The sequence below is a fragment of the Leopardus geoffroyi genome, chromosome A1 (assembly GCF_018350155.1).
Source record: "Leopardus geoffroyi isolate Oge1 chromosome A1, O.geoffroyi_Oge1_pat1.0, whole genome shotgun sequence".
In the NCBI taxonomy this organism is placed as follows: Eukaryota; Metazoa; Chordata; class Mammalia; order Carnivora; family Felidae; genus Leopardus; species Leopardus geoffroyi.
Window position 1 is genome coordinate 190,237,848 of NC_059326.1, and position 26,784 is coordinate 190,264,631.

Genomic DNA, 26,784 nt, shown 5'->3' on the forward strand with positions numbered 1-26,784 from the left:
AAATCAAAATTTCCTTTGAAATCTACTGATATTTCACTGAATCTGGAGCCCCTCTTACAGCACAACTTCCAGCGGGGGGCAAGATGATTCTCTGGATGTGTTAATATGCCAGCACTTAACCAGTGAGGGTCTTGAGTGACTCTGAGACCTGATCTGATAACCTGGGCCTTAATCCTGGCTCCACCGTCCTCCCTCTGAGACTTTGGGCGAGTTACTGACTTTTTCTAAGCTTCTGTGCTTGGTACATAGAATGTGCTTGATAAACATTGGTGTTAGGATTGTTTTTAGTTGCTGCAGCCCCCGCGGGTTTTGGATTAAGATAGTATCTTCTGTTCATGTGATCCGGGTTTACATGCGTTGTTTTTTTTTTCAAAGTTACTGCCTCAAGTGATCTCTAGGGTAGGCCAAAGAATCCCTTGAACATACGCCTTCCAGTAGTGCTTAGCTTTAAAGAAAACCCTCTTCCTGTTTACGTACGTGAGATGAAAGACACTGTGTCACAAAGGTAAGGTGTAGCTCTAATCTGAAGGATCCTGAGAGTCAGGTCTCATTTATAGACTCTCAGGCTCTCTGGGTTGGTCAGAACTCTGAAGGTTATCTGGACCTTTGCGGACCAATGCTGGCAACCTGTTTGTGGTATTGTTGACAAAGCCTGAACACCTCCAGTGATGAGAAAGGAAACTTTTGAGAATAAGCGTTCTCTCTCTGCTTGTATATCATTTACACCCATTCACTTCCAAAAGGAGTGGGAGACATCACACAATAATCCATATACAATTTGGCATATCCATACAGCGAAATACTATTTAGCAATTTAAAAGAATGATAAACTGATACAGGCCATGAGATGGATGAATCTCAAAAACATGCTAAGCGAAAGAAGCCGCAGACACAAAAGACCACATATTCTGTAATTCTGTTTATAGGAAATGTCTAGAAAAGGTAGATCTATAGAGACAGAAAATAGATTTGTGATTGTTTGGTTCTGAGGGTGAAAATGGGAAATTACTATAAATAGACATGAGGGGCCTTATTGGTATGATGAAAATACTCTCAAATTGGATTATGGTGATCACTTTACTTCTTGGTAAATAAACTAAAAATATTGAGCTGTATACCCCCAAATGGGTGGATTTGATGGTATTTAAATTATACCTCAGCATACAAGAGGAATTTGGTATGAGAGAACTTTCTAGACACGTATAAAACAGGTAAGTACCGTGTAAGGAATTGGGGGAGATGACTCCCAGGCAGCTGGACCATAGGTGCTTATTTACAGACAATGGCAGAGCTTAGCTCTGAGCTTACTCATGACTAACTTCATTTAAAAGCTTTTTTCCTATTTTAAAATGAAAGGGGTCTTACGTGTTTTACCTACAGGAAGAGCCCCACTGTAGGACTGAGTGAAACAGCGCTGATCCTATCTGTGCGTGAAAGCCCTGTACATGTTTGAAAGCAAGTCTGTGTCCTGTCCTGTCTCTAAGCTAAGTCACCCCAGCTCTGCCACCAGAATGTTGCACATTGTGCTCAGGATCTCACTGATCCCTCCTGAAAAAATGTGAACAGCCACACCTGTTGCCTCCCTGTCCTTAGAGGAATGTGCAGAAGAGGAATCTGGTATCTGAGTGCTTAGGCTAGGAAGGGGCTTATAAATCTCAGGTGGTGCTGACGGAGGAGGCTGTGGCTTTTCTGTGTGTGCTTTCAGTTTTACCGATCCTTGAACATCCGGATTGCCCTTGTGGGCTTGGAAGTATGGACTCATGGGAATATGTGTGAAGTCTCGGAGAACCCCTACTCTACTCTGTGGTCATTTCTCAGTTGGAGGCGCAAGCTGCTCGCCCAGAAGAACCACGACAATGCACAGTTAATCACGTGAGTAGCCCTTTTCCATATAGGTTGCCTCAGCCCCGGCTGCACCCCCCTGCCTGCGGGGTGTGTGTGTGTGTGTGTGTGTGTGTGTGTGTGTGTGTGATATGCTGTCTGCCCTCCCCCTCCCCCCAGTGCTGAGTACTGGGAGTACTGGCCATTTTGCGTCTCTGGTCCAAATAATTACTTATTTCTCAGACCTGTACTCTGCCCCCAACATACCCAGCAAAATATTAAAACCCTGAGAGGCATAACAACCCCAAGAAGTGTTTACAATCTAGATGAAAAAAATTAGATTTACACATATTCAGTTGAACATCAGAACCGATTGGGTGTGTATTTGGGAGGTGACTGACTCTCATTGGCTGCTCTCAAACAGACTTTCTAAGGGGCTCACTGTGGTCTTCTTGGTGCTTTGTTTTAGTACGCATACTAATCTCCCAAAGCAGTAGCAGGAGGGAGCCTTCCTTAGGTCGTCCTACACTTTGTTCCCAGGGGCCCAGGGCTGACAGCCTGAACTTATGCAAGTGGCAGACAGTGCAGGAGCTGTGCGATTGGTGGGAAGGAGACATTGGGGTGGGGTGGGGGAGTTGTGTCGGAATATCTTCAATCCCCGAAAGAATAGACCCTGTACAGGGGTCGTGGTGATACCTGATGTCCCCCAGGGGGTGATTATCTGGTATTTTTAGTGTTGGCATCCAAAGGTATTCTGACACCATTATAACAAAAGGCACATACATAATAAAACTATTTTCCTTTTGTTCCCTAAAAAATCTCTCTGAATCAACAATCATTTAAACATTTTTTCACTCTTTAAAAGAAATGGAGAAATAACTACCAAAAATCTGGACTCTGGTTATTCACAATGATACATTCACCTAGGAAGTTTTTGGGTTTTGCCTGAATTTTGGAAGCCTGATGTCCTGCTTTGGGAAAGATCTTGAATCCAGTAGGACTTCCTTAGAGCTATGTCTAAGTTTATAAAATAACCTGTGGGGCTTCATATCAATTTGCATGTATTTTATGTATTCTTTTCTTATAATCTTTTTAATTTTTTTAAGTTTATTTATTTATTGTAAGAGAGAGACAGAAAGAAGGAGAGAGAGAGGGAGACAGAGGATTCAAAGCAGGCTTTGCTCTGACAGCGGAGAGCCCAATGTGGGGCTTGAACTCACAAACAGCGAGGTCATGACCTGAGCTGAAATGGGATGCTCAACTGACTGAGCCACCGAGGCACCCCTCTTTAATTTTGTTTAATGTGTATTTATTTTGAGAGAGAGAGTGGCGGGAGGGGTAGAGAGAGGGAGAGAGAGAATCCCAAGCGGGCTTCATGCTGTCAGCTCAAAGCCCAAGTTGGGGCTTGATCCCACAAACCATGGGATCATGACCTGAGCCAAGACCAAGAGTGGGATGCTCAACCAACTGAGCCACCCAGGAGCCCCTATTTTATGTATTCTTTTGCAGATTGTTTCTCTGAAGAAGAATTTGGCTTCAATACAGCAGACATTTATTAAGTACACCCTATGTGTCAGATTCTATGCTAAGTTCTGGTGACCCCAAAATAAATAAGGCCATCTTGGCTCTCAAAGATATCATGGTCTAGATGAGAAGACAAACATGACAATATGAAAGTACCACATAATGAATTTCTCTGTAGACCTTTAAATATATTACATATTTATAGCATGCATGAGAATACCAGTGTTTTATTCATCCCTTCTCCCCTGCCCTGGATGGATACAGCTGAGAGAGGGATGTATTGAACTGGGGAATGTAGCTGGCTGTTGGAAGATTAGGATCACAAATTGCAAAACAAAGGCAGAAACAGCTCATCTTTGCACCCAGCTGCACTTTGTGAGGCTCCTGATGGGACACATCTGTTTCCTTGGCTCGAAGTGATGTGGAAATGAAGCATCAGCCCCCACAGCTGCTGCCCAATCCCCCCACCCTACCCCCATATGCATACCACAGAGCCAGGGATATGGCACAGGACCCTGGCAGCTGGCGGAAGTGGTCATGAGTCACTTCAGCATCAGAACCTGTGCCACTCTTCCCTCAACCCCTCCCTCTGACCTTTTCCTCTGCAGCAGGAATGGGATGCAGCTTTACAAGACCTGCCCATTTCCTTCCAGGGAATGGGGCTCTGGGCATATTTGTGGGAAAAGGGGACCTTTTGCTCTTTCCACTTCTCTGGAGCAGTAAGAGAATAGGTGAGAGGAAGTGAGAGGTGTGGTGACCTGGAAGTTGTCCAGTTGGCTTAGAATACCAGGATCTCTCTCCTTGGGAGTGATCTGGAGATGTCAGCAGGGCCAAGGAACAACCATGATGGCCACCTGCTCCTGGGCACAGTGGAACAGCCCTCTCAACTCCCATCTGAATGGCCTTCTCTTGCTCCCTCGTCCAGGGGTATGTCCTTCCACGGCACCACCATTGGGCTGGCCCCCCTCATGGCCATGTGCTCCGTGTACCAGTCTGGAGGAGTCAACATGGTGAGTTGATCAGCCAATATATTGATGCTGCAGAAGGCAGAAAACTGCCTCATAGGATAGGAGGTCATCTTGTGAAAAAAAAATTATATTTATTATTTCAGGAAAAACAGTTGATCAAGTAGAGCAGTTACTTAAAAAATTTTTTAAATGTTTTATTTATTTTTGAGAGAAAGAGAGAGACAAACTATGAGCAGGGGAGGGGGAGAGAGAGACACACAGAATCCGAAGCAGGCTCCAGGCTCCGAGCTGTCAGCATAGAGCCTGACACGAGACTCAAACTCATGAACTGTGAGATCATGACCTGAGCCAAAGTCGGACGCTTAACTGACTGAGCCACCTAGGTGTCCCTAGTAAGGCAATTGTTTAAAATGAAGTCATTAAGTTCTAAGAGATGGAGGTACCCAAGGATGAATTTTCATTTACTTATTTTTTTTAGTCAATTTTTTATTAGAGTGAGAGTGGGGTGTGAGTGGTGGAAGGGAACAGAGGGAGAGAGAGAACCCCAAGCAGGCTCCACACTGTCAGCAGAGCCTGCATGAGGCTTGATCTCACAACCCTGAGATCATAACCTCAGGTGAAATCAAGGGTCAGATGTTTAACCAACTGAGCCACCCTTGTGCCCCTGAATTTTCATTTATTATACTTTATCCCCAATTTTCAAACTCAAGAAAACCCTGTAAGTGATTATGTTACATCTAGTGATGTCACTAGATCCCTCATGTGTTCCAAACCAGGGGCTGGAGAATAGTAAGATAATAGAGATAAATATTATTTATCCTAGGTCTTGTGTTTTTATGCATATCATTATGAAACAAGAGCTTGTCTCAAAGTCCTGGTTAGGAAATTACTGCCTTCTTTTGAAATTCCCTCTGGCTTTGTGGGACTGTTTTGAATATTCATTTCTAACCTGTGGGGAGTTTGTCCACCCATCTGTTTGTCCACCTCTTTATCCATCCCGTATTTATACACAGATGTAGCGTGACAGTTAAAAGCACAGGCTTTCATAACCAAGCTTGTATGTGCTGATCGTGGCCTCAGTGGAGAGCTTTGAGGCCCGGCTAAGAAAAGACAGGAATAGGGAGTAAGGAGAGCTGTCTTCTTGACCTGAACTCTCCCCTTGGGCAGGACCACTCTGAGAATGCCATTGGCGTGGCTGCCACCATGGCCCACGAGATGGGCCACAACTTCGGCATGAGCCACGATTCTGCGGATTGCTGCTCGGCCAGCGCAGCTGATGGCGGGTGCATCATGGCAGCTGCCACTGGGTGAGTCAAGCAGCAAGGTGAGGAGAGCAAGAGCGTGTGAGGATGGTACAACCCAAGTGTTCCTCCCAGTTGGCCCTAAGAGCCTCTGTTATACCTCTTGTGGGGGCCTTGGAGAGAAGTGCGGTTGACAACAAAGAACTTGGAAGAGAACCAGGAAAGTAAATGTGTGCAAGGAGCACTAGGTCTGTAGCAGGCGATTTGGTGCTGGTGAAACTCTAGACAGACTTCATTTCTGTCTTAGGGTCTTTAGCTGTAAAATTGGCTTGACCACATGTGTCTTTTTCACTTCATGAATTTTTGAAGAGGACCCATTTTGAACAGCCCCAAAACTTAAGTCCCACTGCCCCAAGGGAATTTGGGCAGTGGTGACTGAAAGTTCTGAGGTAGCCTCCACAACAAGAGAAAGGAAGGGGCGCATCCATGCCCACATAATGACTCCTCAGGGAATTTACAGACTGCATGTACCATGAGGAAGAAGAACAAGCCAGCTCTGTCTCCCTGTATTTTACAGTGAAGGATTTTTTTAACCCGAGCCTTTGAGAGAAAATTCTGGTAGCAGCCACAACTCTTAGTCACAACTCTTAATATTTAGTATCTGGGCTCATACGGTGGAGAGCACTGGGTTCTTCTAAGACCTGAGTCACTCTTTGGAAGGCATCATGATGGGAGTTTGTGTTCCCTGTACCCCAAACCATTAGAGTCTGCTTGTGCTTCTTAGAGAACGGTGTTCCAGTGTCTCCAAGAGGAAATGCAGTTTTCTTGGAGTTTCATTGCCAGTGTTTGTCCGTCACTTCTTAGCTGTGACATACAAAGGATGATATTGACATGCAGGATACAACTCCATGGGTCATGCTCAAATCCCTAAGAGCTCATGGTTAAGTTTATCCTTTTCTCAATCTAAAAAGCATATTTGTAGTCATATGGTTGAGAGTTATATTAATTATGACTCTAATTCATTTTTAAACTATATGCAAATATACTACTAAAGTAGTTTAAAAACTACTAAAGTAGTATAAAAACTGTTGGCAACAAATTCCTTGTGACACAGCTGACAACTGAAGGGGACCCTCCACTGTTTAACTTTTAATTGGTTTGGAGAATTAGATAACTCTTCCTTTAGACTCACATTGTGGTACTGACCTGCCACTAGAGAATATATGACTTCTGATTCTTTTTTTCCAATAGCAGGACTCAGAACCTTTCATGATCTTGTGATAAAAACTATCCATTTGTGAACTGGCTGGCTGAGTTTGGAGTGTTGCCCTGCATCCTTAGAATAGAGGTCATCAGATCACTGACCTAATGAAGAAATCTAACCCATGATCTTGGCCTTTTTTGGTTTGGTCTTCTGTCCCAAGAAAATCTCCGTTTAATATCAGCTTTAGGAAAAATTTGAGTTGGCTAGTATTTTATTCAGCTCTAAGGCTCAGACCTATTGTAACATATTCATAACCCTTTATTTATTTCAACCCCTTCCTACAAAGGGCAGAAATCGCTGCTTCTGATTCTCAAATACCTCCTCCATGCCCAGTGAGGGGGAAAAAAAAGAACATTATGGGGTGGTTAATATTTCTTTTTTTTTTTTTTTTTTTTTTTAATTTTTTTTTTCAACGTTTATTTATTTTTGGGACAGAGAGAGACAGAGCATGAACGGGGGAGGGGCAGAGAGAGAGGGAGACACAGAATCGGAAACAGGCTCCAGGCTCTGAGCCATCAGCCCAGAGCCCGACGCGGGGCTTGAACTCACGGACCGCGAGATCGTGACCTGGCTGAAGTCGGACGCTTAACCGACTGCGCCACCCAGGCGCCCCAATATTTCTTAATGCTTAGAAAAAATTGTAAGATAATGTATCAGTGATGTTCTGAGGGAACAGAATGCATGTAGGGGACTATAGAGGTCTGAGTCTAGATGGAATCAGCCTTATGGGCAGCAGGATTAACACTGTTCTGGCTGCTTGATGCCCAGATTCCCAACTAACTCCACCCTTATTCTCTGCCAGGCACCCCTTTCCAAGAGTGTTCAATAGATGCAACAGGAAGGAGCTGGACAGGTATCTACAGTCAGGTGGTGGGATGTGTCTCTCCAATATGCCAGACACCAGGACGCTGTATGGAGGCCGGAGGTGTGGGAATGGGTACCTGGAAGATGGGGAAGAATGTGACTGTGGGGAGGAAGAGGTAAGGTGTCTTCGTAGTGCTAGTGGGAAGGGAAGAATGTGCATTGGTTTTAAATCCTAAAGTCAAAGAGAATGCAACTGAACACTTCTTAGTCATAGGCATCTCCCACGTACACATGGCTATCAAAGACCCCATCACAAATAAGATGTGGAGAGTAAGCTTTCAATAGGGACCATTTATGTAGACTCTCTGAGTTTGAGGTTGGCACTGTTGGTGTCCAAGTCAGGGTGGAGTTCTTCCTGTGAGAGTGTGGTCTAACCAAAACCCATAATCTCCCCAGTAGAGTTACAGATGGCCTCCTTGGTCCTCCAGCTGCACTGAATTTCTTCTGGAGACCACATAGCTGGATATATGAACTTGAACCTGGGCCTTGAGGTTGCTTAAAATAACAAGCTTGCACTTGCTAAATGCTCATTATGTACTGCGTATCCTGAAGAAGAGGTAATTGAAAGGAGATGTAGGAAGTACCGTTAGGTCTGGAAAGGGCTGCTAGGAGGAAGAAGGAACAGAACTGTTTGTGTATGGGCTCTTTCCTTCCTTCTGATCTTCCAGATGAGTCGGGGGCATGCAGCATAGCTCTATCATTTTTGGCAGATGTGTGTTGTTCTGCAAAAAGCAGAACTGGATAGTTTCATGTCTATTTTCTGAAGGATGAAATATGTACGTTAACATATGCAAAACAGTAAAGTGTGGAGGGGAGACTGAGGGTGTGTGTAAGACTATTTGATTTTATAGCCTTCTCTATGGTTTGATTTTTGTTCTTAACGTCAGCACGTAACTTTCATAATAAATCAAGAATTAGTTAAAGGCTCTGCCACTCTCACCACCATAGTTCAAAGAGATCAGTCTAGACCCATCAGAAAGGGGGGAGTTGCCCCTCTCCATCATCATGGAGGGTCTAGTGGGGTTGAGGAACAGTCCATGAGTGTGCTCAGCCACTTGGCTTACGTTCAGAGCAGCTGCTTATTCAGCAAATATTTACTGAGTGTGGGATACTATGTTGGGTGCTAGGGATAGGATGGATAGCAAAAATAGATGTGGTTCCTGTCCTTGTGGAACACATCGTCTATTGGAGGAAACACACACTGACCAAATAATTGCGAAAGTGTATGAGTACAATCCGTGCTAAAGGCTTAGGAGGGCCAACGCCATTGTGCTGTGAGCACTTGCAGTATGAGAGGAGCTGCCCTACTCAGGTAGGAGTGTGACTTCTGACTCCATATCTGAAGGCCCAGTTAGGAGTTACTAAAGAGCACAAGGAGAGAAGGCACATTTCAGCTAGAGGAGGAAGCATGCCCTGAAGCGGGAGAAGCACAGTCTGCCTGGGGCCCAGGATGGTAGGAGATTAATGGAAGGAAAGTGTCCTTATTCCTTCTCCTAGGGAAACAAGCAGATGGGCATCGTAGTCAGGCATGGGATGCATGTCTCCGACATGCTACACCTGGACCATTATGGTTATGATATGGTTCATAAGCATGGGACAAGCCCCAGGCAGACATGGCTTGAATTCAGCTTCAGCACTTGCCGGGTGTGTGCCTTGACCAGCCATAGGACCTGTCTGGGCTGCATTTCCCCGTCTATGAATTGGGAGCAATCCTACCTCACAAGGCTGTGATGGACCTGTGCATATGGAGCCTGGCACATTGTCAAGAAATGGTTTAGAATAGGCCTGTGAACATAGTAGGAGTGGGATAAGGACACTTAGAGTCATTGGGGTGTCTCATCATCTTTTTAAGTCTCATGCTGTACATCAGCAAATCAGGACCCATAAGGCAAGAAGGAAGAGAGGAGAACATGGAACCCCTGGAGACCTTCTTTCCCAGAAAGGTCTGGGCCAGTGCGGGTTGAGGAAGAGCTGCAGATAGTGAGAGAAGTCTGAGGAAGCAGGCCCCAGGACTGACATAAACTGTGTTCGGAAGTTGTTCCCGCATGCCTTTGCTTTTGATGGCCATTTTTTAAATGGGATTAAAGCCCCTGGGAATTGTGGGGACACAGAGGGCAGCAATAGAAGACAGGGTCTCTGACTGTTCTATTGGGGATGAGAAAAATCTCAGTATTCCTATGTAGTATAAGTTTATGCTACAAATCATGTTTTTGAAGATTATAGGATTTCAGGAAGAAATGTACATATTGTATTACGTTAAAAAGCAGTATGGATACTAGGATTTTGCAAAATAAGTACATATCTATATATGTGAAAGGGAAAAGGCCTGGGTAAATATTCACACTCAAAATGTAGTTGTGTCTGAGTTGTGATGTTATTGATGATTATGCATTTGTGTATTTTCTATGATCAGTATACGTTGCCTTCATGATAAACTTATAAAGTGAAATTATTGGTAAAGACTTTCTGGGGAGCTTGGGCCCCAGGAGCATATGGGGGAGGGGTGAGGAAATGTGGGAGGTGGGTGAGAGGCCTCACCCCACCCTGACCCCTGTTTCCCTGCCCTGCTGCCCCCGAGGCTCACGGCCACTCCCCCTTGCCTCCTTAGGAATGTAACAACCCTTGCTGCAATGCCTCTAATTGCACCCTGAGAGAAGGCGCGGAGTGTGCCCACGGTGCCTGCTGTCACCAGTGTAAGGTAGGAGGTCCTCCCCACTGCCCCCTGCTCGGGGTTCTGACCGGACAGCCCAGTGCTCTGCTGGGAGCTGGTGGCCAGAATTCAGCCTCCATGGTGGGGAAGTGATGGCATCAAAGTCTCAGAAACATGGAGCTGGGATGCCACTTGGTCCAAGTTTACCATTTCCTATGCCATGCCTCACTGGGTTCAAATTAGCTCAGAGGGCTATACCACCTGGAAGATGGGAGATTTTTCTTCAAAAAATAAGTGTCCGGGGTGCCTGGGTGATTCAGTTGGTTAAGTGTCTGACCCTTGATTTCAGCTCAGGTCATGATCTCTCAGTTGGTGAGATCAAGCCCTGGCTCAAGCTCTGCACTGGCAATGTGGAGCCTGCTTGGGATTGTCTATCTCCCTCTCTCTCTCTGCCTCTCCCTCTCAAAATAAATAAACTTAAGAGAAAAGACACACTTAAAGTGAATATTTATAATGTCGCAGAAATATTAATGTGTTTGGTTATAACGTATAACCCCAGGCCCTGCTGGGGGTTATATAATATACATATGTAATGAAAGCATGTATATACATATACATACATGTGTATGTACATATGTGTTATGTCTGCTTTCTGAAATCTGAGGAGTCTGAGCCCATCTGGCCCCAAAGTTTTGGCTAGGAATTGTGGCCTTAATGTTTCCACTTACCACTTGCTAAGTGCTCATTATGTGCTAGATGCTGTTCAAGTGCTCTATTTGAATGCATTCATTCTAACAATCCCATGAGAAAGTTATTATCCCCATTTACTCTGTCCTAGCCCAGAGAGGTTAAGTAGCTGCCCCAGGTCCCACTGCTGATTAAGGAGCTGGGATTTGAATCTAGGCAGGCTGGCTCCAGGTGGGTCCTCTCCATCTCCGTCCTGCTCCTTGGTGGTAGAGATTCGTCCTGCATCTTCCTCCTCCACACACGGCCAGTGCCCACCCTTGCAGCTGAGGCTCCATGCTTTTGCCGAGCTGCTCAGCTGGGCCCATTCCCTGCCTTCTCTCTCCCCTGCGTGGGGTCGCCTGGAAGTAGGGAGCGCACTATTCTCAGATGCACCTTTCCTTGCAGGCCTGGGGAAACTCACCATTAGGTTTGACTCTAGAGTAGACCTGGTATCTCCCCATGGAGGTTGTGCTGGGCGGGGCCCTTTGAGTCTTGGATGTTGGCCTGAAGAATAAGTATGTATGGACAGTGCCCATTCAGTTTGAGTCTCAGAAAGGATTCTCTGGAGAGAAGTGTGTGCAGAAAGATGAGGCTTAGAGTCTGAGACCTTCAGTCCAAGCTCTGGTAATGCAATTTGGTGGCAGCCTACTAACCATCTGAGTCTAGGCACATTATCTGACCACCCAGTGGAAGGGAAGCTGAAAAACTCAAAGGGGAGCTGGAAACTTAGTCTTTACCATTTGCCCAAGGTGTGCTATTGATCGGGTTATTTTATCTTCAGAAAGAGGCAAATAGCAGCTTCTGCCTCATGGATATTGTGAGGATCACATAGGATAAGTATGTGTAACTTAGCCCAGTGCTTGGCTCCATAATGGGGATATATTATTGCTAAAGTGCTTTGTAAATTCAGAGATGTTGTGAATACTAGCTTAGTGCGTGTATGTGCATGTGTTGACACACATTTGTGTGTATATATTAGTGGGCCTGGCTCTTCAGCCACTTACTACCCATGAGACTTTTGATACATTGCTTAACCTCGTCTGCCTCAGGTTTCATCATTTGTAAAATAGGGATAATTATATCATATTACCTAGGACTCTCATGAAAAGTAAATGAGGGAATATTTGTACTGGGCACTTATGTGGGAGCTCCATAAAAGTAGCTGTTATTAGTAAAGCAGTTTACTTAGTAAACTGTAAATTGTCGCATATATATTATTCTTATCTACTTCTTTTTTTTTTCTCATCTACTTCTTAAAACTTAGAAGAGAAAATGAGCTAGCATTTGTGAAAACACCATGAAAACTCTGAGTCGTTATTCATATTGTAAGGTTGATGATGATGATTTGAGCTAACGAGGTTGTGCAAAATAACGGACTCTGGAATAATGGAAACGGGGAATTGTGTTCCACAAAAGTGATGCTCGCGAATCCTTTGCTGTAGGGTTGAGGGCCTGTGGGAAATTGACTGTTTTTCCCCTCTCTTTCCTCAATCCAGCTGCTGGCCCCTGGGACCCTATGCCGTGAACAGGCACGGCAGTGTGATCTCCCAGAATTCTGCACGGGCAAGTCTCCCCAGTGCCCCACCAACTTCTACCAGATGGACGGCACTCCCTGCGAGGGCGGCCAGGCCTACTGCTACAATGGCATGTGCCTCACCTACCAGGAGCAGTGCCAGCAGTTGTGGGGGCCTGGTAAGGACTCTCCTACAGAGAATGTCCCTCCTCCTGCCTCACCACTTCCAAGCCAGCCTCCCCCTTCAGGCCCTCAGCATAGCTTAGATCCTTGGTTTCAAAATCGCATCTCTAGATACTCCCTTTTTATTTCCCCTTGACTCAGGGTAGGCTTTCAGAGAGAGACAGTGGACAGTGTTCTTCCTAGTTCCTTGATGCTTTAAATTCTCATAGTGGGTAAATGCGTAAGAATAACCCTACAGAAGAATGCGCAGATCATGGAGACAGAAAAGGAAATGCAAATGACCCTTAGCTATGAAAAGATATTTAACCTCACTCATATTAAGCAGATTATAACTACTATGAAATGAGATTTTTCATATATCAGATTGACAAAGACTGAAAAATTAACATAATTATTTAATTAATCAAATTAATTTAATAATAACTATTATGTACCATACAACTGGACCAATCTATTCTGCTACTTAAGAGTATACCCTACACTTCTATTTGCACATGTATGTGAAGATAGGTTTATAAGGATATTCACTGCAACATTGTTAGTAATAGCAATAGCAACCTATATATCCTCCGGTAGGGACCAATTAAGTCTGGTACATCCCTGTAGTGGAACCCTATGCAGCTGAATGAAAGAAAGAGGCAACTCTGTATGTACTGAATAAACCCATTTCGTACAATAGATTAAGTGAAAAAAAACATTGCTGCCATTTTTAATTAGATAGATATCTCTGGAAGATACACAAGATAGATACAAGATAGAAGATACATTGTTAATTGTGATGGCTTCTCCAGGTTGTGGGGAAGTAGGAGCTGGAATGGCTAGTTAGAAATATCAAGACATGCTTTATTTCTTTATAATTTTGTGCGTATATTACCTATTTTAAAATCTAAAATGGAACAGGGCTTTTTAATTAGTCAGTAGGTTTAGCACACAAACCGCCCACAGGTATACAATCTCAGTAAGGTATAAAGAATTGATATGACATCCTTTTCTATGAGTAGGTCTTGATGAGAAGTTGGGGGTAGAATAATCTGATGGGGATACAGGAAGAAAAAGCTCAACATTCCCTCCCCCCACAAAAAAATGTTCTTAACTTCATGATTTTACCAAGGGCTAGCTTTGTAATTTAAGGGGCTTCTGACTTCTCCTAAAGTTGGCTAGTGTGCTGATAAATATTTCTTGCCCACCCAGGAGCCCGGCCCGCTCCCGATCTCTGCTTTGAGAAGGTGAATGTGGCAGGGGACACCTTTGGAAACTGCGGGAAGGACATGAATGGGGAACACAAGAAGTGCAACATGAGGTGATGACCATAGGGCTGACCCCATAAGATGAGGAGTGACAGAGCAGTTTCTGTTCTGTCCTCACTCCTGTCCACCTCAGTCACTTGGGTCTTTAAGTAAATTGTCAGAGTCAGACAGCTGTTCCAGGCCTGTTCTTGGATGATATACCATTCAGCCTAAGGAAGTCAAAAGGAGGGTATCAATGGCAGTGCTTCCTAGAAAGCTGGTCAGACTTCCTTTTGGGTCCTTCTTACAGTTGAGCAGGGAATCAGCTCTCTTGGGTCATTTCTGTGGAATGCTAATTATACCCTCATCTGAATACCCTGTCATTCATTTCCTTCCTTCCTTCCTTCCTTCCTTCCTTCCTTCCTTCCTTCCTTCCACCAACTATCCACCCAGTCCTCCATCCATCCATCCATCCATCCATCTGTTGAAGGTTTGCTGTGTGCCAGATACTATGCTGAGTACATGGAACTTTTAATAAATGATACTGTATGATAATGGAAATGTGGAGAGAGCCACCCAATCTGGTCTTAGTAGGTCAAGGTGGTGTCCCAAGGGAAACTGCTTAAGCTGAGATCTGGAGAAATGATCCAGTTGAACAAGATAAGGATTTGTGCTGGTACGAGGGAGAGTAGATAGATGAGTAGAGGAAAACTGGTGGGAAAAGCAGCTGATAACTTTGTTATAGTTCAAGTACAATGTTGGGGTACAGTGGAGAGGGAGCTACTGAGAAACAAACCTGGACAGTTGAGCAGGGGGACCAGATCATGAAAAGCCTTGAATGCATGACTAGGGGAATTTGGACTTTAGCTTGAGAGGAGTTTGGAAATTAGACACCAGTGGAGGCAAGGCTGAAAGCAGGGAGATCAGTTTCTTGCTGTCCAGGTAACAAAAGGATGGAGGTGTGATTTGGGGTAAATATATATGAGGGAGGATTGACAGGGCTTGGGAATTACTTGAATGCAGGAGTGAGGGAGAATGGGGAGTGGGGATGACACCAGGCTTCTGGCTGTAGCTCCTGGGTGCAGGGGGGTGGGTGGAGCATAAGGGGCAGGTTGCTCAGGTAAGGCTGTTGTCCTTGCAGTAAAGAGGACTTCCCAAGGCCAGCTCTCTGGCACAGATCTGCTTGGGGACAAGGATCTAATTTTCTATCCTTAGTCTGAGTTCACATGCGATCTCTCCTGCTGGGTCCCTAGGGCACACTCGTTGCTCCTCGGCCCCTCCACTATCCACGCCTGCTCTCCTGAGCAATGAAAGATTGAAGCTCTTCTGTCCCCCAGTTCTTCCCCTCCTCTGATTCTACCTCCTTCCCTCCCCCTCTCTCTTGGGCTCAGAGATGCCAAGTGTGGGAAGATCCAGTGTCAGAGCTCTGAGGCCCGGCCCCTGGAGTCCAATGCAGTGCCCATTGACACCACCATCATCTTGAACGGGAGGCAGATCCGATGCCGGGGCACCCATGTCTACCGTGGTCCTGAGGAGGAGGGGGACATGCTGGACCCGGGCCTGGTGATGACCGGGACCAAGTGTGGCTACAACCATGTGAGTCCCAGTCTCACTCAAGGGGGAGGGGGGTGACTGAGAGATGTGAGCTCTGGAGGAAAGGTGCCTGGGCTCAAATCCCAGCTTCCCAGCCTCTCTGTGTCTCCATGGCTTCCATTATAAGACATGTCAGTAATAGCATGACCCACCCCAGAGAACTGTTGTAAGGATTAAATGAGATAATCCCTGTAAACCACTTAGAAGGGCTAGCTGTTATCACTTTTGTCCTCCTCATGAATTATTATATGACTTAAGAAATGGACTAGACTCTAGTCCAGGAGCCTTGGGAAGATAAAGAGACCTATCTCAGAGTTAACTGAGAAGGAAATTAGAAAAAACACGTGAAGCATTTATTTGGTATAGCACAGAGTAGACTGCTGTCACCATCATTATTTTTAAGGACAATATTAAAATTAATGCATATTAATATACACTTAAGTAATTAACATATAACCAACATATTAATATAGAATGTAATAACATCTATTTGTTATATTAAATATAATGTCTTAATAATATAATGTTTATTATTTTCTCCCTCATCACAAAATTAATAGGAGAATTTAGTTAACTATCATCCTGTCCTTGGTTTTTAGGTCATTTTCAATTTTTCAGTGTAATAAATGACCTGAAGTGAGTTGCATTTTCGAGTCTCGTATGTCCTAAGTGTAAAACCCCCATCTCCTGATTGCTAACCAGTGTCCTTTCTGTGGCACTGACAGTTTGGTTTCCTCCTCAATACAGATTTGCTTCGAGGGGCAGTGCAGGAACACCTCCTTCTTTGAAACGGAAGGCTGTGGGAAGAAGTGCAATGGCCATGGGGTGCGTGTGCCCCGGGGGATTCCGGGGTTCCCCTGCGCTGATGTCCACTGGGGCGGGGCGGCGGGGGGGGGGGGGGCAGGCCCTAGGGGAGGCCGGACCTCTCCAGGGTGCTGACACCTGTGCCCTTCCCTGGCTTCAGGTTTGCAACAACAACCAGAACTGCCACTGCTTCCGAGGCTGGGCCCCACCCTTCTGCAACACCCCCGGCCAGGGGGGCAGCATCGACAGTGGGCCCATGCCCCCTGAGAGTGAGTGCCTGGCCTGCTCAGAGCCTCTGCCCATTTTTGTGAGGTTGGGTGGGTGGCCTGGTGTAGAGAAAGAATGAGTCAGCTCCATTATCCTGATTTTGTAGACGAAGGAACACAAAAGAAGGGCCAAGTGGGAGAGTGGCTGAGGCTGGCAGCCTGCTGTGGGGCTCATGTCAGTTGCTCTTTCTCTCTCATTTCTACTGAGGAGGGCAACACTGCTTGGTTGAAAGAGAGATTGAGACAGATCAGAGGTTATTGAATGATCTCATCTAGTTTTGGATAGTGGAGTGACAACCTGTCCTTCTCAGCCACATAAAAACAATCATGAACCTGGGGCACATTATAATGGTTCAGATTCCCTGGATGAACAAGCTTCAAATGGAGAAACAGACAACCAGAAAAAATGTACTACAGTTTTTAGTGTAAACCACAGAGATTCTAGCCCTTTGGTTTCCAAGCTTTTTTTTTTTTTTTTTTTTATACCAAAGTACTTTTGTGTGAACAAAATCTCTTAGAGAAGAAACTCTAGTTTATAAAACAGACAAAAGTAGTGTGTCTGTACATTTAAATTGTACATTTAAATGCACATTGTACATTTAAATTGTACATTTAAATGCACATTGTACATTTAAATTTGTAATTTGTGACAATTGAGGCAGCTTTGATGAAACCAAATATGAAATTGTGGATTATCCATGAGATTTTTAGTCTAGGTTGCTCTCAGCCTCTCAGCATTTGGGGTTGGTTGCTTTGTGTCCAGAAAAACCATGATTCAGGCTAAAAGCTAGTGGTAAATAGAACTTGAACTCCTTGCCTCAAAAGGAACTTTTAAATTAAACAGAAGTGTCTGGAGAAGCTTCACTATGAGGTCTGCACAAAGCAAGTTGACCTGGCTGTTTAAGCTAATATTAGCGGTTTCCTAGGGGTACATAATGTGTGTGTGTTTATTACACTTCTTAAGTTAAAATAAATAATACAAATTAAGTGCAAATAAAATATCTGAAGAAGAATCAGGAATACAGTGTTTGAATTCCACTGCTGCAGCCCAAATAGCTTCTAAATTTCTAATTCGGGTTCTCTTTCTGGAAGGTGCTGGTCCTGTGATAGCTGGAGTGTTCACGGCCATATTTGTGCTGGCATTCCTTATGCTGATGTACCACTACTGTAAACAGAACAACAAACTGGGCCAGCTCAAGCCTCTAGCCCTCCCTTCCAAGTTGAGGCAACAGTTCAGGTATGATGGGGTACCATGAAGGACTTGGGTCCATTGATGGACCATAAAGCTTTCTGTAAGCAGAACTGGGTAAACAACAACTGGTGATAGTGGGTCTAAATCAGAGAAGGCAAATGAGCAGTACATGCCGCCATCTTCCCTTCTGCCTTGCTTCACCAATGTGGCAAACATTACTAATTGATCTTACTCTAAGTATTCTCTACTGGTTGTCACTTCAGAATCCTTTTCATCAGACTGCCCCTAACCAGTTCAAGTTGAAATGTAAAATGAAATCTGTTTGCCATCTTTTTTGTAATTGATTTGATTTCCATTTTAAAGAGCAGGAAATTGAGGCAATACAGGTGGACTAACCGAAGTCAGTTGGGGCAGGGGGTGGGGGGGGGGGGTGGCTGGATATCGACTCAAGACAAAAAATGAATCCCAGTGATTCATTCCTTTGGATCCTGGGGATGTGTAGTTTTTGAGTCCCCTATTAAATTATACTTTTCATGGAAGGATTTAAAATCCCAAGTCTTTCTGGATCTATGCCTGAAGGGAATTGGTTGATGGCTGGTGACATCCTTGTGTCTCCTTGAGGGAGCAAGTTCTTAAAAGGGTAAAGAGAAGGTGATGAGGAAAACTCTGTTTTGTAAGGGGCAACTCTTTACGTGAGAGTTCTCCACTGGCCACACAGTGTCTCCATATGTAGGGAGTCTTCACTTCTCCAGAGAAGACTTGGGGAGATTTAGCTGCTTGCTGGACCATTCTGGGCCAGAGGGAACTCAGGCAGTGACCCTTGATTAACATTTCCCCTTTTCCTTCTCCCCCATTCCTTGTTACCAGTTGTCCCTTCAGGGTGTCTCAGAACAGTGGAACTGGCCATGCTAACCCAACGTTTAAGTTGCAGACTCCCCAGGGCAAGCGAAAGGTAAGGGCTCTGTACCATTGGATTTTGCCGCTTTTCCTTTATCTCTCAGTACCCTGCTGGATTTTCCTAAGGCTCTGTGGGCCTGTGGGATTGGTAAAAAAGCCAAACTTGGCTTGAGAGAGATTCAGTTGGTTCCGACATCCCCTAATGACTTTAAAGATTGTACCTGACCTCTGGGAACCTGGAGATTTGGCAGGTCAGCATGTCCTTCCTTTGGTCTCTGGTCTTTTCAGTGAGACACACAGGGACACCCTTCCTTGAGTTTTTTCAGTATCTTGAGGGCTCCTGTTTCTCAGACATTCCTTGTCTTATGCATACAGGTGACCAACACCCCTGAAACCCCACGGAAGCCCTCCCAACCTCCTCCTCGGCCCCCTCCAGACTATCTTCATGGTGGATCCCCACCTGCACCATTGCCAATGCACCTCAGCAGGGCTGCTAGGAGCTCCCCAGGGGCCGGGTCCCAAGTAGAGAGGAAAGAGTCATCCAGGAGGCCTCCTCCCAGCCGGCCAGTTCCCCCGGCACCAAATTGCATCCTGTCCCAGGTAAGCAGATTCTCAGCAATGCTGTTTTCAAGGCCACCGGCAGCAAGGAATGACAGAGGCTGTGAAGACGGAGCTCACTGAGTCGTGAGCGACCACTTCCCCTGCATCCTAGTGAATGCAGGGGCACACAGAGGGTGAGAGAAGTGACCTTGGGGAAGTTTACTCCCCAGGAAGCCCCTGAACTGCAGAGGATTTCCTTCCTGGTTGGCTTGTTTTCTGACACGCCACTACCTACCCAATGCCCTCAATGAACTTCTTTCAGTTTGCTGTGCTTTTTCTCTCCTCTAGGCCTTTGGGAATGGTTTGTCTTCTGACTGGCACACTCTTTCCTCCTTTTGCATGGCCAGCCCTGTTCATCCTCAGATCTCCTCCTACTTGTCACTCCCCCCTACCCAGAAGCCCTCTCTGCCCCCAAGCCTGAGTTTCGTGCCCCTGTACCTCTCTCATCACAGTACTTATTCCACCAAATTGAACTTTCCACTAGTTGGGAAGTCCTACTGAGGGATGCTAATTCGAGGGCAGTCAAGGACAGAGGCCCCTGGAAGGTGTGAGTCATCCTGCCAGCAGCCTGTTCACCTGGCCTGTCTGTGCCTGTCTTGCAGGAGTTCCCACGGCATAGGCACAAATCTTTCCCAGGCAGTGTCCCAGCACGGTACCTTCCAGAGCTGTCCTGTGTGTTCTGGTGTGACCCTTCAAGTGGGGCAGAGGACCTGTTTATTTTCCTTCTGGGACTGCTTTCCTTGGGCTTCACTGGGACCCCAGCTGACCCCGTCCGTGGGTTTGGCACCAGCTCTGGGAGGTTCCCTGGGACACAGGGCATGATCACGGTTCGGCAGAGTTGAGAGCATCAGGTTTGGGTCGCCAATGATGTGAACTCTGCCTGTCTCCCATTTTTCTCATCTGAGTCAAGGGTGGGATGGAAAATATCCATGCAGAAAGGGAGGGGAAGGACAGGCAGCAAGAGGAGAGGGAAGAAGGGAGAAGAGCAAGAGGTCAGAAATGACGAGCAGAGGCGGCAAGTGCATTCGTCAGCTGGAGAGACCCTGAGTCCCACTGACCCCCTGAGCAAGGGCTTAAACAGCAGAAAGTTATTTTCCCACAGTTCTGGAGGCTAGAAATCCAAGATCGGGGGTCTGTAGGGTTGGTTGGTTCTGGTCTGCAGATGACCCCCTTCTCCCATGCCCTCTATTGGTCCTTCCTTTGGGCCCCAATGTCTCTGTGTCCAAATTTCCTCTTGTCACAAGGACACCAGTCAGATTGGGTTAGGTCCCATACTAACAGCTTCATTTTAACTTAATTGCCTCTTTAAAGTTCCTGTCTCCAAATATAGTCACATTCTGAGGTCCTGGGGCTTAGGGCTGCAACATATGGAAGAGCCAGGCTTCAAACCCGGGTCTGACTCCAAACTCTTCACCACCCTGTGTGCCAGGTCCTGGCTTAGGCCCTGGGACCCCCCGAGCTGAAGGGAACATCATCTTGTGTTGGGGGCATTCGCAGTCCAGATCTCAGCTGCACCATTCCTAGCTAGGTAATCACTCTGGAGGTCTCTAGGGACCACCCTTCGAGAGGTAGTGGTGAAACTTTGTAGCCTCCTCTATGCCCTACAAATATTTAGGAGCTTCTAATCTATACCAGGCCCTGGTGGGCAAAACAAATGCCATCCGTGCCTCCCAGGGCCCATATTCTGCTAGGGAAGAGACTCAGACATGTGTAGTTATAGTGGTGATCAATGCTATAAAGGAGAGGTCCAGGGTGCTCAGAAGGAATTACAGCAAGAGTTGATCTACTCTAAGAAATCTAGGAAAGTTTCCCTGAGGAGGTGACATTTGAAGTGAGAGCTGAAGGATGAGCAGGAGTTGGCAGACTGTGAGGGTTGAGAGGGGAGAGAGTTTTCCTGGTCCAAGGACCTGCTGATAGGAGGTTTTATGATGGCAGAGAGTCCTGCAGAAGGAAGGAGCATCAAGGTCATGGCTCTGGGGCCTGAGGAGTTAGATGAGGCTAGAGAATCAGGAGGGGCCAGACTGTGCCACAGGCTTTGGTCAAGGCTTTGCTCTGCATTCCGTGGGAAGGGGGCAGTGGTGGGGGCATGGTGACATGATCCACTTTGCCATTTACAAGGATTCCCTTTGGGCTACCTTTAGGCAGGAGGGGAGTGCAGTGCCTGGGAGGGGCCTGTAGATGCTTCTGGGGCTGTTAATCTTCTATTTCATGCCCCGGGTAGGGATTATAAAAGTGTGCTCACTTTGTGATTATTCATCTAGTTGTATATTTATGATTCACATTTTTGTATGTATATTACACTTCCACTTTACAAAACTGGTTTAAGAAAATGAAAGGTTTAATATTTAAAAAAATAAGACCATAAAGTATATCCTTTTTTTCTCATCTGATTTTGATCTGTAATATATCGGGAGCATTTTCTTTCAAACAGGCCCCTCCGGCCTTTGAGTAAGACTTGTGACTTTCTCCCCAGGATGTTTCTAGGCCGCGGCCGCCACAGAAGGCACTGCCGGCTAACCCTGTGCCAGGCCGTAAGAGCCTCCCCAGGCCAGGTGGCGCCTCCATGCTGCGGCCCACTGCCACTACCCATCTTCAGTCCCGGCCTCTGGCAGCACCTGTCCCAAAGGTGAGTCTGTGGAAACCCTCAAGGTTTAAGCTGGAGTCAGAGGGCTCCAAGAGGCAAGAATGTGGTTGAGAAAACAGACCAATTCATGCTCCTTTTTGCAGGGATGAATTTCTAGAGCAAAAGCCAAGGACCAAACCTTAGTGTTTCCTGGTGCCTGCATGACTATCCCTTAAATTAGGGTTAGAGTTTTTTTTTCTTTCATATGAAAGGTGATGCTTAGGAGTCTGAACTGTGGTGCCTTCAAACCTGGATCTGCAACTGGCCAGCCGAATAGCCCTGAGCAAATCATTCTTGAGTCTCAGCTTCCTTCTCTGGAAAGAGGCAATAAGAAGCAGCAGTAGTCTGCCCCATCAGGCTGCTGCGAAGGTCAAGGCAGTTAGTTTATATACACTGCTGGCTAGTGAAAGGCTATTTACAAATGGCTCATCTTCTTCCCTCTCCCCTGGGGCTGACATGTTCTCAGGCTGCCAGTCCTGGAAGTTGGGGCAGAGGGGAGGAGGCGAGGAAGCTGGCCGACTGCCCTCTGTTCCCACCAGGCCTGGGAAATGTGTAAACTGAACTGCAGCTCAGGTTGGGGGCACCACCTCACCTCTCACTGGAGGGTTGATAGTCTGGACGCACAGGCACGGCGACACATTTCTACGGGAAACCACTCCTAGCTGATGGTCTATCCTCCTGACCTGTCAAAAGCAAGAGGACAGATCCCGTTGACCCCATTGGTCAACATTTAGCTGATCTCTCCCTCCCCTTTCTTTGTTTCCACAGTTTCCTGAATACAGATCACAGAGGGCTGGGGGGATGATTGGCCCGAAGATCTAACCCCTCTAAAGGGGTTTCTGCCTTTCCTTGAGGACTCTGAACCCCACCTCATCCCAAAGGATCCGTGGCCATGGAACCTGGAAAAAGCATGTCTGGCCACCTCCAAGCTCCTCCTCCCCTCTTTCCTTCCTCCCAGAACCACCGCATCTCCAAAAATCTCCTTCTTGACTCAGTGCCTCCTTGGCTTCCTGGGAGGCCCAGAGAGACTACTGTCCAGTGGCATCAAAATGTTGTTTTGTGCAATATACTGCCCCAGGGAAGGGAGGAGAGAACACAGATGAAGACAAATGGAAGCTTCTCCTCCAACCTCCCTTGGGTTGGCCTGTCACCTCAGAGGTGCCAGTGGGGATGGTCTGGGCTATATGACCATACAGGCCCAGCTGGGAAAAGTCCTGTTCAGCCCTTCAGCCCATGACTTGGCTTGGAGAAGCCATTCATCCACATCCTGTGGTGGAGGGAATACATGAGAGCTTTCCATTTCTTCTATCTCTCTTGAAGGTCCCAGGCTTGACAGAGGCTGGGCAGTTACTCATCCCTTTTAGCTCTGAGATTGAGAGGGGTCAGGCCAGCTTCCACCGTGGCCCTGTCCAGGGCCTGGTCGAGGCCACCACTCCTGGCTCTGTGGCCACATGTGAGCAAGTGAAGTCTGCTCCCCTCCCACCCCTCTAAACCCCCACCTCCCCTTATTCACACGGGTCGCCCTGACTCCAACAGGTACTATTTGTGGGCAGTATAGACAGCAGAGGGAGCACCAGGCTTGGGCCTCCTCTGAGCCAATGCCAAAGGTTGTGGCTCTCACCTCGGGATCATTCTTGGTTGCCTTTTGTTCCCTTGTCTTAATAAGTGCCCGGCGCTTTTGATTTCTCCCTTCAGAAATTTCTCCTTCCCCACTCAGATCTACCTAAGGTGTGGTGCTGCGGTGAGCGGGTCTTCAGCAGTCCCAGCCTCCCAGAGACCTGGTGCTTGTGAGTTACAAGTGAGGGTCCTGCTGCAAGGGTTGGCCACTGGATTTCCTATGTGGTTCTCACGGCTCTTGACCAGAGGACACTCAGGCCATGGCTGTGGGGGTCGAAGCTTTTTTTTCCCATTGGGTTTTGTGACCTCAGCAGAGTGAGGGTGTCTTACCCTCTACTCCCTGGTGGAAATCTAAGTAAGGTCCTCAGGGAGGGCAGCAAAGGGGGCAGAACCCCAGCCTGTCCCTAGGTCTGGTTACTGATTGGAGTCACGGTTGTTGCCCTCTGAGCAAAGAGCTGACCTGTCCCTAGAGATCTGTAGAGAAGTAGCAGTCAGCAGTCTTGATGGAACAGAGTCAGAGCTGGAGCCACCAGGCTTTTTATCATCCACTTCCTCGTGTTCTTTCTTCTGGTCACTGCCTTTATCTGACTTTTATAGAAAGAACTCGGAGCAGCTGGGAAAATGCCACTGCATTGGGTACTACCCTCCCCAGAGCAGGAAAGGAAGGCTTTGTGGTGCTCTGCTAAATTGGACAACTTGTCACTGGAGATGTTCTCTGGTGGCGGTCTCCACCCCCAGAAGGGTGCTGTGCTGTCCCCACCTCCTGCAGTGAGCCGTTGTTCACGCTTGAAAACCTCAATACAAGGAAGAAGCTTGAGCTTTTACTCCCCAGCCACCAACCCAGGGCCCCCTTACAGTTCTCTGCACACAACAGGTGCTCGATATGTGTTCTCGGGTTTCAGACAAGTGGGAGATTTGGAATGTACCCTGGGGACACACATGAGGTAGATTTAGAAAGATCTCAGGAAAATGAGGTTCCTTTCCCTCAGGTAGTCTGATATTCATGCGTCTGTCTCCCAGACAAGGGCCCTGGTTGAGCCCCATAGCCAGTTTCCACCTTCCTTGCTGCCTGATTAGGTCAGGGGACAGCCTTCCATGTAATTGTGCTAATCCAAATGCCCCAGGCCTCAAGGTTGGGTCCCAGAAAAGTAAAGGTGAAAACACCCTGGCAAAAAAAAAAAAAAAAAAAAGTCACCCTTATGCCCACCTGCATGCTTCACAGACGTTCCTGTGGTATGTCTAGCTTTTTTCCCACATACCAGGAGGTCGAAGGCTCTGAAGTGAAAATGCCACAGCCATTGTGGCTGCATGAGCCTTTTGAACCTGAAATCCACTCTCCCTGGAGCCATACCAGAAAGAGTCCTGGGTTGTGTTTTCTTTTTTTTCTGTTTTTGTTTTCCGTTATTTTAATACCACCTCTATCCCATAAAATTGTACTGTGAACTGGAAGAAGGTCGAATTTTTTATATTTGATGGAGACTTTTGGCGGCTGGTTCTATTTACTGTTTCACTTCTGGCTGTGTCCAGGGACTGGGAGTCACCGTATTGGCAGGCTGAGCAGGCTGCCCAAGAGTGAGACTGACCACTGCGTGCTCCCTTTTCCTTCCTGTGCCCCTGTGCTGCTTTGAGGTGACAAATAAAAACAAATATGGCCTTAGGTTAAAAGGGATTTTATTTGAAAGGATTACTGCAAGACAAGGAAAGGGAACTTGCATTTGGGGCAGGGTGCTGGCAGTGGGGGGAATGCTCAAGTGAGGTCTTGTAAGATCTGCAAGTATCTCAAAGCTCATAAAGGGGCCTTTTATTTGATAGGATGGAGTGGATGTGACTAGAAAGAACTGCAGTTGGAGCATCCTTGCACTCAGCCTCCTTGTGGGGGGCTGCTACAGAAGGGCCGCAGGTTGGCTCAGGCTGAGGGTGGGCCCAAGTTCAGAGTCTGGTGGGGAGACGAGCCTAGCTAAAGCTGGTGGAATTAACCAGTCCTTTGTTCAGATGGAGCTGTATGGAAATCTTTTTAAAAGCTAACTTAACCTGCCAGTTTTACAGCCCTGTAAATGTTTTTCTTAAGAACCTGAGAGCCATCTCTGAAAAGTAAACCTCAAGGGACCGCAAGGGAGCTAGCATCCCCATCTGCCTGTCTCAGTGGGAGTTTTACCCAGGAACCGACTTGCTGTCGGTTGTTTTTAGCGTTGTTTACTTCTCCCTGTAAAAGCCCTTTTCTGCCCCAGCTCTGAGATGCCTGCAGATCCTATAGTATTGTGAGAGCCCCTTCTCCATACTGCAGTAGCTCCTTGCTGTCTCTTGCCATAATCCTTTTGAATAAAACCTCCCCTTACCTATGTCCAAATTTGTTCTTTTTTGGCAAAGGGTATGGAAGACTTGTGTGATTTAAATGGGGGACCAGCTCTAAAGTCAGGATTGTGTTAAATGTGTACATAACAGCTCTGCTGGCCACCCAAGAAAGCCAAGGGAACGCCAACTGGAAAGGTGCCCCATCCCTAGGGGAGCTTGCTAAGAGGGGTTCTGCAGAATCCAAGCCAGTGTCCCCAGAGCCACCCTTCTGCTCATCCTCTCACACCATCCGCTGTGTGTACGTCTGTGTCTGGGATCTAGGGCATGTGAATTTTCTTTTTATTTGGAGATTGTTCACGGAAAACAGATCCTCTTCTCTCTTGTCCACCTATTAATTGTTTACAATATTTGTACATCTATGCAAAATACTTGAATGGGCCATGGTGCCTTTTCCCCCCCTTGTTTGTATTTAATTAAAATAAATTGTCATTCGAAATGTTGTCTGGTTTGGCAGTTCTTTTTTGTTGGTGTTAATCTCCCACTGCTCAGCCTGGATAGGGTCCATCTCATGAGGACTCCTCAGAAGAGTTCCCACAGAGACCACCAGTCCATCTGTGAGGCCACAATGAAAGACCCAAAGCCACAGCAAAGGGTTTTCCCATGACCAGTCGAGAAGGGTTGCTTACCTTTGTACCTGGACACAGGCTAGTCTAGTTTAATTAGGTTTGGGGTCACTAGAGGCACGAAAGAATGATCCTGGGATCGTCTGCTGTGTTTCTCCTCAGGCTACACTATTGTACTTGGAGACAGCGAAGACCCTTGGTCAGCCTCCTCATCTTATTGCTAGGTAACACGCACTTCCAAATGGGGAGAGTCTTGCTCAAGGTCTGTTGGGCTGGGTGGGCAGGTGCAGAGCCAAG

General features: G+C 46.6%; 1 protein-coding gene across 1 annotated transcript in view; it reads left to right on the forward strand.

The window, feature by feature from the left end:
- Positions 1–26,364, forward strand: part of ADAM19 (ADAM metallopeptidase domain 19) — an 81,819-nt gene extending 55,455 nt beyond the window's left edge. Inside the window, exons 9-23 of the mRNA XM_045503573.1 lie at positions 1,706–1,872; positions 4,271–4,355; positions 5,481–5,620; positions 7,621–7,798; positions 10,291–10,380; positions 12,555–12,750; positions 13,946–14,054; positions 15,372–15,576; positions 16,321–16,398; positions 16,538–16,646; positions 17,736–17,880; positions 18,703–18,787; positions 19,108–19,332; positions 21,806–21,958; positions 22,724–26,364. Of these exons, the coding sequence (XP_045359529.1) occupies positions 1,706–1,872; positions 4,271–4,355; positions 5,481–5,620; positions 7,621–7,798; positions 10,291–10,380; positions 12,555–12,750; positions 13,946–14,054; positions 15,372–15,576; positions 16,321–16,398; positions 16,538–16,646; positions 17,736–17,880; positions 18,703–18,787; positions 19,108–19,332; positions 21,806–21,958; positions 22,724–22,777 (2,019 nt within the window). The 3' untranslated portion in view covers positions 22,778–26,364. The remainder of the gene's footprint in view (positions 1–1,705; positions 1,873–4,270; positions 4,356–5,480; positions 5,621–7,620; positions 7,799–10,290; positions 10,381–12,554; positions 12,751–13,945; positions 14,055–15,371; positions 15,577–16,320; positions 16,399–16,537; positions 16,647–17,735; positions 17,881–18,702; positions 18,788–19,107; positions 19,333–21,805; positions 21,959–22,723) is intronic.
- The last annotated feature ends 420 nt before the right edge of the window (positions 26,365–26,784 follow it).